This window comes from Pyrgilauda ruficollis, unplaced genomic scaffold (genome assembly GCF_017590135.1).
Source record: "Pyrgilauda ruficollis isolate IOZ18807 unplaced genomic scaffold, ASM1759013v1 scaffold208, whole genome shotgun sequence".
Taxonomy (NCBI): Eukaryota; Metazoa; Chordata; class Aves; order Passeriformes; family Passeridae; genus Pyrgilauda; species Pyrgilauda ruficollis.
The window spans coordinates 318,712-329,246 of NW_024520096.1; the positions used below are offsets into that span (position 1 = coordinate 318,712).

At 57.4% G+C, this 10,535-nt stretch overlaps 2 protein-coding genes across 2 annotated transcripts; both read left to right on the forward strand.

Moving 5' to 3' along the window:
* Nucleotides 1–5,617: 5,617 nt before the first annotated feature.
* Nucleotides 5,618–6,896, forward strand: S100A16 (S100 calcium binding protein A16). The gene is made up of 3 exons (XM_041467408.1): nt 5,618–5,776; nt 6,052–6,213; nt 6,301–6,896. Exons 2-3 carry the CDS (start codon nt 6,058–6,060, stop codon nt 6,463–6,465), a joined length of 321 nt encoding a protein of 106 aa, XP_041323342.1. The 5' UTR covers nt 5,618–5,776; nt 6,052–6,057; the 3' UTR covers nt 6,466–6,896.
* A 2,113-nt stretch (nt 6,897–9,009) lies between these two features.
* LOC121353511 (protein S100-A4-like) lies at nt 9,010–10,062 on the forward strand. The gene is made up of 3 exons (XM_041467405.1): nt 9,010–9,135; nt 9,214–9,361; nt 9,898–10,062. The coding sequence occupies exons 2-3, from the start codon at nt 9,221–9,223 to the stop codon at nt 10,060–10,062; spliced, it is 306 nt and encodes a 101-aa protein (XP_041323339.1). The 5' UTR covers nt 9,010–9,135; nt 9,214–9,220.
* Nucleotides 10,063–10,535: the final 473 nt, after the last annotated feature.

The window sequence follows — 10,535 nt, forward strand, 5'->3', positions numbered from 1 at the left end:
GGGAAACCCCAAAATCCTGGGAAACCCCAACATCTGGGAAACCCCAGAACCCCGGGAAACCCCAAAATCCTGGGAAACCCCAACATCTGGGAAACCCCAGAATCCTGGGACATCCCAAAATCCTGGGACACCCCAGAATCCTGGGGAACCCCAAAATTTAGGAAACCCCAAAATCCTGGGAAACCCCAAAATCCTGGGACACCCCAAATTCCTAGGCTTGGAAAGCCCCAAGTTCTGCGAGGCCGTGAGTAAGACCCCAGCCGGGCCGGGAAAAGTCGGGATTTGGGTGAAATTCCACCAAATCCTGAAAGAACAAAACGCCGCAGATCCGCGGCTGCCGCGGAGCCAGGGAAGGGCCGGAGCACCCGGTTTTCCCACTTTTCCCTTCCCAGCGGGCTGCACATCCTGGAGGAGGCTGCGGGGACCCTAAAAAGGAGGATTTAAAAAAAAAAATAAAAATAAGGAGAGGGCGTGGGCGCCTCGGCAGCGCCTGGAGAGGGAGGAAAGCAAAGGGATGATAAAATCCGGGCAGGGGACAGGTCCTGCCGGGCTGGTGGCACCTCTGGCACCGCGGCTCGGCCGCAGTCTGCTCCCGGATTTCACAACGGGAATGATTATTTATCGTTCCCCCGGTGGAAACGAAGCAGAAAGGTGTGGCGGTAATTGGAGGCAGGAAATGTGTCAGGTCGGGGTGATGGGGATGGGGGCAAAGGGGAGATGGGGCTGCCCGGAGCTCTGGCTGGGAGCGTGGGGACACCGCTGTGACACCGCTGTGACACCGCCGCGACAATTCCTGAGGCGTGAGCCAGCCCCTGGGCGAGCCTCTGGAATGTTCTGGAGGGGAACGATGCGGGTGAGGGGCACGATGCCCACCCTGGAGGTCACTGCGGTGGCTTTTGGGGTTTAGGGTGAAGGGGGAAAATGGTGAACCTGACTCCGCGGTTTTAGGAGGTTAATTTGTTATTTTATGATTGTTATGTGCTAGAATAATCTATAATTAATGTTAGGGAATATTAAAGAATGCTACTCCAAAGCTATACTGAAGAATATAGAAAAAGGATACAAATTATTATAATAATTTGTTATTTTATTATTATATTTTAGAACAATCTATAATTAATACTAGAGAATATTAAAGAATGCTACATTAAAACTATAGTAAAGAATATAGAAAAAGGATACAGACAAATTATTATAATAATTTGTTATTTTATTATTATATTCTAGAATAATCTATAATTAATGTTAGGGAATATTAAAGAATGCTACTCCAAAGCTACACTGAAGAATATAGAAAAAGGATACAAATTATTATAGTAAAATAATTTATTTTATTATTATATTCTAGAATAATCTATAATTAATGTTAGAGAATACTAAAGAATGCCACACTAAAGTTATACTGAAGAATACAGAAAAAGGATACAGACAAATTATTATAATAATTTATTTTATTATTATTATATTCTAGAATATAATTAATGTTATAGAATATTAAAGAATGCCACACTAAAGCTATACTAAAGAATATAGGAAAAAGATACAGACAAATTACTATAATAAAATAATTTGTTATTTTATTATTATTGTATAATAGAATAATCTATAATTAATATTAGAGAATATTAAATAATGCTACCCTAAAGCTCTAGTAAAAAATACAGAAAAAGGACACAGGCAGAAGGTTTAACAAGGATGATAAAGGAAACTCGTGGTTGATTTTTTAGAGTCTGACTCTCCTGGGTTGACTCCGTGCTGCTTTTAGCTCCCAAATTTGCTAATTTTAGCTCCCAAATTTGCCCCGAACCAGGAGCTGACACAGCTGGCCGTGGTTGGCCGTTCAGTTAAAACAATTCACGCGTCGGATAAACAATCTTCATACTCCAAGGCAGCAAACCCGCGAGGAGCTGAGGCTTCTCCTCTCCCCAAGAAAAGAAATCCCGCTGGAAAAAAAATAATTCAGGAAACATCACAAGAAAAGCCCCCTCTGCGAAGGCTGAAAAAATTAACTCAAGAAACATCACAACAAGAAAAGCAGAGGCTGAAAAAAATAATTCAAGAAACATCACGACAAGAAAAGCGGAGGCTGAAAAAAATCATTCAAGAAACATCACGCCAACAAAAGCCCCCTCTGCAAAGCCTCCCGTGGTGCTGCAGACCCCAAACGCCTCCCAAACTTTCATTTTGGGGTGGGAGGGAGCTGCACCAGGGGAACCCCGACCTCCCCGGGCTCCCCAAGGGCCGGGCCGCTGGCTGCTCGGGGCACACGCCCTGGATGCCTTGTAAAAATAAGGGCCTGGATGCGGTTGTGACATCTGCCAGGGGAGCAGGGCGATGAAAGGCCGTGATTCAGGCGTGAGCTGTTCGCCTGCAGGCTCCGGGAGGGATCCGGGAGGGATTCGGGAGCGATTCGGGAGGGATTCCCACCCTGCCGGGGTGTTGCGTCAACTCGGCCGCGAACGCCCCGCAGCATCTCGGCCCAAAGAACAGGTTTGCTTCCTTCCCCAGCCGAGATTAGGAAGAGGCCGGGGCAGAGCTGACACGTTTTTTCCGGGATGGGAGGGAGTTGCAGAGGTGCTGGGAGCAGGTGGAATAAATCACCTCCTGCTTTGCATCCTCAGATGCGCCCTCCCCGATAAGGCCGGCATCTGATCTCGCCATCGCATCGCTCTGGGAGACACCGGGCCTGCAATTTGAGGGGATGATTAATTATGGATGGGACTTTACCAGCCCAGGGAAGAGCCTGATCCGTCCCAGGGCAGCCGGAGAGGGCTGAGTGCTGGACAGGGCCCCGAAGCTGTGCTGACCCCTTGCGCACACCAGAACGAGTGCTTTGGGCTCAAATTAAGGATTTTATTCACCCCAAACCCTTGGACCCACCAGAACGAGTGGTTTGGGCTCAAATTAAGGATTTTATTCACCCCAAACCTGTGCTGGCCCCTTGGACCCACCAGAACGAGTGGTTTGGGCCCAAATAAAGGATTTTATTAATCTCAAAACCTGTGTCAGCCCCTTGCACCCACCAGAACGAGTGGTTTGGGCCCAAATAATGGATTTTATTCACCCCAAACCTGTGTCAGCACCAGAACAAGTGCTTTGGGCTCAAATTAAGGATTTTATTCACCCCAAACCTGTGCCGGCCCCTTGCAGCCACCAGAACGAGTGGTTTCGGCTCAAATAAAGGATTTTATTCACCCCAAACCTGAGCCAGCACCAGAACGAGTGGTTTCGGCTCAAATAAAGGATTTTATTCACCCCAAACCTGAGCCAGCACCAGAACGAGTGGTTTCGGCTCAAATAAAGGATTTTATTCACCCCAAACCTGAGCCAGCACCAGAACGAGTGGTTTAGGCTCAAATTAAGGATTTTATTCACCCCAAACCTGGGTCAGCCCCTTGCACGCACCAGAATGAGTGTTTTTGGCCCAAATTAAGGATTTTATTCGCCCCAAACCCGTGCCAGCACCAGAACGAGTGGTTTAGGCTCAAATTAAGGATTTTATTTGCCCCCAGTGCCTGGGGTTGGGTTGGAGCTGGGATGAGCGAATTTCCAGGATCAGGCGGGAATTCTGCGCCCGCTCCCCGCTGCTGGCAGCCCTCGTGCAGCCCGTGGGGTCTTTGGGGCGCTCCCCACACCCAGCCCACCACCCCAAAAACCCCGAAAGAGCCCCGGGAGGAGCCGGGGCCGCTGCGGGTCCCTGCTCGCTCCGACCCGTCCCGGTGTTGCAACCTCGGGGAACCATTTCCCAGGTAAGCCCCGCTCCGGGAACGCCCTGGGAACGTCAGGGAGGGGTGGGAGCCTCCTTAAAAACCCGGCTGGGCCGGCGGGATGGGTGCGAGGTGAGGAGAGAGCGGCGACAGCGGCTGCCACCGCCCGCGAGGTCACAGCGGCGACACACGGACACTGCGGGACCCCGGCAGGATGCAGGTGAGGCTCCCCGGGAATTCCCGGGGTGGGGAAGCCGGCCTCGGGAGCCCCGGGATGGATATTTGGCCGGGATGAGCCCCGGGGTGTGCGGCTGCAGGCTGGGAGGTGGAAATTCCTGGAATCCTTCGGGAGCGGGGCCCGGGCTGGAGGGACCGGCCGGGGTCACCGGGGGGGAACCGGGACGGGATCGGCGGCACCCGCGGAGCTTCCCTGGCGCTGGGGAGCTGGGCCTGGGGCAGCCAGAGGGGTCTGGATCCTGGGAAAGGGGATCTGCCGGTGGAAGAGGGGGATTTGTTGGTGGAAAAGGGGATTTGTTGGTGGAAAAGGGGAATTTGTTGGTGGAAAGTGGGATTTGACAGTGGAAAAGGGGGACTTTTTTGTGGAAAAGGGGGATTTTTTGGTGGAAAAGGGAATCTGCCAGTGGAAAAGGGGGATGTGCCAGTGAAAAAGCAGGATTTTTTTGGTGGAAAAAGGGGATTTGTTGGTGGAAAAGCAGGATTTGTTGGTGGAAAAGGGGAATTTGTTGGTGGAAAGTGGGATTTGACAGTGGAAAAGGGGGACTTTTTTGTGGAAAAGGGGGATTTTTTGGTGGAAAAGGGAATCTGCCAGTGGAAAAGGGCGGTTTGCAGGTGGAAAAGCAGGTTTTTTTGGTGAAAAAGGGGGATTTGTTGGTGGAAAATGGGATTTGACAGTGGAAAAGGGGGACTTTTTGGTGGAAAATCAGGATTTTTTTGGTGGAAAAGGGCGATTTGCCGCTGGAAAAGCAGGATTTGCCGGCGGGGCCAGGCAGCGCTGGGGCCGTGCTCGGCTCTGTGTCCCCGCTCTGGGCACTGGCGAGAGGGGAGGAAGGAGAGGGAGAGGAGAAAGGAGGGGTGGGAGCGAGGGGAGCTGCTGGAGACCCCCAGGCTGCCCGTCCCACCCAGCTGGGGCCGGGTCTCACCCCGGTGTCCCCGTGTGCCACCCGGCAGTGCCCCGTGCCCCCGGCTGGCCCCGGGGCCGTGCCGTGAGTCACCGGCGGAGCAGCAGCCGCGGTGCCCCAAGGACGGGCCGGGCGCTGGGGACAGGTGACACCGATGTCACTGAGCGACAGCAGGGGGTGCCGAGGGGGTTTTTGCCAAAATCCTTTGGGTTTCTGGGCTGGAATCGCTGTGAGACAGCCCCAAGGCCACCCTGGTGACAGTCCTGAGAGTTGGGGACAATCCCGAGAGTTTGGGACAGTCCCCAGCCCCGGGGTGATGGAGTGACCTCAGGACGTGGCAGCAGAGGGACAAGGATGGCGTGGGAGGACACAGGGCCACGCTGAGGCACGTGGGGACAAGGAGAGAGCGTGGCTGAGCCCGGTGTCACCTCCCTGGGGCTGGACTGGGCAGGGTCAGGCTGAGGAGAGGGGACAGCAGCCAAATTCTGGCACGGGGCAGGTCCCAGAGCGAGCAGCCGGGCTGGGGACACCCTCAGATGATGTCCCCAGAGTGGGGACAGTGCTGGGCCACCCCTCGGCGCTCAAGGTCCACGTGGCGGTGGCTGTGGCGCTCGCTGCTGTCCCCAAACCAGCGTGGAACCAGAGGGACCCACCGAGCCCAGCTGTCCCCACTCCCGGCCACCGGCGGGGCAGGAAAGAGCCAAGTCCTGCCAAGGTGACGCAGTTTCCGTGTCCTTGTCACCGGGATGTGACGGTGACCATCCTGCTGGGCCCAGCCAGCTCTTCCTGCCCGGGGACAGGAGGGGACAGGAGGGGACAGCCAGGAGGGGACCCTGAGCTGTGGAGAACGGGGCGGGGGGTGGCTCGGCAGGCCGGGACCTGCCCCGCCGGGCCGTTCCCGGAGCCGTGAAGCAACAGGAGGGCTGGCTGGTAATTCCTGCCCCATTCCTCCCTAATGAGCTCTGGGAAGCGCCGGCCGCGGCCCTGGCGCTGCTCAGCCCCGCGGCACCGGGGCCGTCATCACCGGCCCGGCCCGGCCCGGCCCGGCGGGGAATTCTGGGCTGGCGCAGGTGGCAGAGAGGATTTTTTTGGGGGTGATGTGAGTGATGAGAACCCCACCCGCGCCCGCGGGCCTTCGACGCTCCGCGGGGGATGGGTTTGTGGTGGAGACTCCCGAGGGTCTCAGCTGAACGCCGCCCCCGCAGGGAACCATGGCCGAGTGCACGGAGCTGGAATGGGCCGTGCAGGTGCTGGTGAACAACTTCGACAAGTACTCGAGCCGCTGCTGCTGCTGCAAGAACCCGCGGCGCATCAGCAAGAAGGATTTTCGGAAGATGCTCAGCCGGGAGCTCAACCACATGCTGACCGTGAGCCCGTGGGGGGCTGCGGGGCGGGGGTCTCGGGGGGGTTTCCCCTTCCCGAGCACGGCTTGAGCGGCTCCGTTCTCTCCTCAGGACACCGGGAACCGCCGCGCCGCCGACAAGCTCATCTGCGACCTGGATGAGAACAAGGACGGGCGCATCAGCTTCGAGGAGTACTGGACCTTGATAGGCGGCATCGCCAGCCCCATCGCGCAGATCATCCGCCAGCAGGAGCAGAGTGTCAAACACACCAAGTAGCCGCTGCTGGATCCATCCCGGACCCCCCCGGACCCCTCCCCGCTCCTCCACGAACCCCGCTTTGTGCCCGCCCCGAGCCTCCGGACCCCGAGGTCCCCACGAGTAGAACGGGGCAGGGGCGGGCAGCCCCCGCGGGTGGGATTTGGGGGGCAAAGCTGTGGCAGCCTCGGGGGGGTTCCTCCTTGTTCTGCCCCCCTCCTCTCAGAGGAAGAGGCTCCCGCTGCTCTGGGACGGGAATTCTGTCTGTCCTCAGCGCTGCGCCGGCAGAAATCCCAGCACGGGCAGCCCCCCCTCTGCCCTTGAGGCTCGCCCCCAAACTGGGGGGGTCTCCTTGAGCAAAGGGAGCTTTTCCCCCTGCCCGGGGGGCGGCGCGGTCCCGGCCGGGTGCCACACCGTTGTTATTTATTGCAGCAATAAAGTTCGGAGGAGCAGCGGGTGCCGCTCAGCTTTTGCCGTCGCGGGAGGGGCGGGGGGGGGGGGGGAGGGATGAGGGAGGGGGTCCCCGCCCTCCACCGCCGTGTCACGCCTTGCCTGGGCTGGCGACAAGGCCGGTCCCGAGTGCCCCGGAGCCACCACGGGGTGTCAGCACGCACCGCGGCCGCGATTGTCCCTGCAGCTCCCTCCGTGTCCCCCCCGAGTCGGGGGGGGAACATCCGCACATCCACGGCTGCCCCCACCCCAATTCCTGTCCCAGCACCCCAGCCGGGGTGGGGACAAAGCTCCGCGGGACCCCCGAGCTGGGCAGGGCGGAGCTCCCGGCGCTCTGCAGGAATCCCGGGCCCGGCAGTTTTGGCTTTTCCTGGGAATTTCCCACCGGGAAGAGACCGGGCCGTGGATCTGGAGCGCGCTGGGGGCCCCCGAGTCACGGGGTGGGGGGCGGCACCGCGGAACCGGGACCCCCCCCCTCTCGCCCCTCGGGTGCTTCCCGCTCCCGCAGCCCCCCCAGAGCAGCCCGGGGCTCCCGTGCGAGCCGAGCCGGGCTGTCCCCGTGGGAGCGGGCGGGGCCGGGCTGAGTCACGGCCGAGGAATCCCCGCGGGGCGAGGCCCGGCCGTGACTCAGCCCGGGGGGTGCGGGGCCGGGCCGGGCGCGGCTCCGCCGGGACCCGGAGATCCGGCCTCGACCCCCGTCCTTGGGGTCTCTGTGCTTTGGGACAGCCACCCCCAAGTCCTATTTTGGGGAATAATCCTGGGAATTTTCCCGCCTCCTCGTGTCCCTTTCCCAGCCCTGGAGGAGATGGGGGGACAGGGACACGTTTGTCATGCAGAGAATTTGGGGTGTTCCTTTCCCCGCGGGGGGGGGCAGCACCAACCCCCCTGTGCTGGCTGGTGCCCAGTGTGCCACCCTTGTCCCCAGTGTCACTTTGTGCCGAGGAAAACGGGCCCAGCTCAGCTCAGGGCCTGGGGGACAAGGACACGGCGGGGACATCATGGGGACACCGCGGGAGGACACGGCCCTGCCGGGCTGTGCCCACATAACCCCGGTGCCACCTCCCCAGCCCCAAACTTTGGGGGCAGTGGGATGGGTTGGGGTCAGCACCACCGGTCCTGGGGGTACCGGGGCCCCCCACAAAGCTGGGACAAGGCGGTGACACTTTTGGGGGGGCTGGTGACCCAGGGGACAATGCCAGGGCCTTGAGGGGTGACTGGCACCCCGCACCCCCTTGCTGTGGGGTCACACGGGTCATTAATGGATCACACGGCTCGTTAATGGGATCACAAAGCTCATTAATAGGATCACAGAGCTCACTCATTAATGGGATCTCACAGCTTATTAATGGGATCTTACAGCTCATTAATGGGGTCACACTGCTCACTCATTAATGGGATCTCACAGCTTGTTAATGGGATCACAGAGCTCATTAATGGATCACACAGATCACTCATTAACGGGATCACCCATCTCACTCATTAATGGGATCACACAGCTCACTCATTAACGGGATCACACAGGTCATTAATAGGATCACACAGCTCAGATCTCACAGCTCACAGAACATTAATGGGATCCCACAGCTCACTCATTAACGGGATCACACAGGTCATTAATAGGATCACACAGCTCATTAATGGGATCTCACAGCTTGTTAATGGGATCACAGAGCTCATTAATGGATCACACAGATCACTCATTAACGGGATCACCCATCTCACTCATTAATGGGATCACACAGCTCATTAATGGAATCACACAGCTCACTCATTAATGGGATCCCGCAGCTCATGAACGGGATCTCACAGCTCATTAACGGGATCACAGAACTCATTAATGAGATCACACAGCTCGTTAATGGGATCTCACAGAGCTCATTAACGGGATCTCACAGAGCTCATTAACGGGATCTCACAGCTCACTCATTTATGGATCACAGAGCTCATTAACGGGATCTCACAGAGCTCATTAACGGGATCACAGAACTCATTAATGAGATCACACAGCTCGTTAATGGGATCTCACAGAACCCATTAACGGGATCACACAGCTCATTAATGAGATCACACAGCTCGTTAGCCAAAAATGAGGCGCGGGCGAAACCCTCTCAGGGAGCAGCAGGGCGGGCCCGGGGGCTCGGGGGTGTCGCGGGGGCAGCGCCGCCCTCCCGGGGCTATAAACACCCTCCGTGCCCCGGCGCCTCATCCCGACCCCTGGGCGAGCTGATCCGCGCTGAGCCGGTGAGTCCCCGCTCCCCTTCCCCCCAAAAGCTGCCCGGGACACCCCCAAAAGCTGACGGCAGCCCCGCGTGTCCCCAGGCCGGCCATGGCGTGTCCTCTGGAGCAGGCGATGGCCCTCATGGTCACCACCTTCCACAAGTACTCGGCCAAGGAGGGCGACAAGTACAAGCTCAGCAAGGCCGAGCTCAAGGAGCTGCTCAACAAGGAGCTGCCCGTCTTCGGGAGCGTGAGTGGCCGCGGGGACGTCCCCAGGTGTCCCTCGGGGAGGGTGGAGGGACAAGGAGAGGAGCAGCCCCGGGTTCTGGGGTCTCTGAAATTCGGATGGATTCGTCCCTCAGGGAGCTCGTGCTTCCCTGGGGAAGGGGAGGCCTCGAGGGGCTCGTTTTTCCTTTAAATTTTCCTTCTAAAAAAAGTATTTTTTTTTTTTTTTTTTAAAACCCACGGAAATATTTGGTTCGGCAAAGGAAATCACGCTCCGATTTCCATTTTTTTTTTCATCATTTCTTTTTTAAACCCTCACTTCCCTTTCTTGGCTTGTGGTTTCAACCGGGAGGCGATTTTTATTTATTTATTTATTTATTTATTTTTGCTAAATTTTTCCACCTCCGGGAGGCACTTTTGCTAATTTTGGCACTGCCCAGCTCACCCTAACCTGCAGCTGCCGAGGCCAAAAACCCTCCCTGAGGCAGAGAAGGGGAGAGGGGCGGGAAGGAGCAGCCCCTCCCCCCCCGAACCCTCCCCCCAAACCCTCTCCCCCGGCAGAAACAAATGGACGAGGCCGAGTTCAGGCGGCTGATGAACGACCTGGACCACAACAAGGACAGCGAGGTGGATTTCAAGGAGTACGTTTGCTTCCTGGCCTGCATCACCATGGGCTTCAACGAGTTCTTCAAGGACGACCCCAGCAAGCAGCACCGCAGGAAGTGACCCCTGAATGACCCCGGAATGACCCCGGAATGACCCCCAGAGTCACCCCTGGAGTGACCCCCGAGTGACCCCTCCCCGTGCCCATCCCAGCCCTGAGTGGCTTTCAATAAAAGCTTTTCCCTGATCCTGCCTCAGCTCTGGGGTTCTGTTCAGGTTTTATCCCAATCCTGGCTCAGTTCTGGGGCTCTGTTCAGCTTCTCCCCAATCCTGGCCATGCTCCAGGGCTCTGTTCAGGTTTTCCCTCAATCCCAGCTCAGTTCTGGGGCTCTGTTCAGGTTTTCCCTCAATCCCAGCTCAGTTCTGGGGCTCTGTTCAGGTTTTCCCCCAATCCTGGCTCACTTCTGGGGCTCTGTTCAGGTTCTCCCCCAGTCCCAGCTCAGTTCTGGGGCTCTGTTCAGGTTCTCCCCCAGTCCCAGCTCAGTTCTGGGGCTCTGTTCAGCTTCTCCCCAATCCCGGCCATGCTCCAGGGCTCT

What these genes read in the sequence shown, in the direction of transcription:
- S100A16 (XM_041467408.1), top strand. Translation starts at nt 6,058, where the DNA reads ATGGCCGAGTGCACGGAGCTGGAATGGGCCGTGCAGGTGCTGGTGAAC. An exon ending in AGCTCAACCACATGCTGACC is followed by an intron (nt 6,214 to 6,300) that starts GTGAGCCCGTGG and finishes TTCTCTCCTCAG; the next exon opens with GACACCGGGAACCGCCGCGC.
- LOC121353511 (XM_041467405.1), top strand. Translation starts at nt 9,221, where the DNA reads ATGGCGTGTCCTCTGGAGCAGGCGATGGCCCTCATGGTCACCACCTTC. An exon ending in AGCTGCCCGTCTTCGGGAGC is followed by an intron (nt 9,362 to 9,897) that starts GTGAGTGGCCGC and finishes CTCCCCCGGCAG; the next exon opens with AAACAAATGGACGAGGCCGA.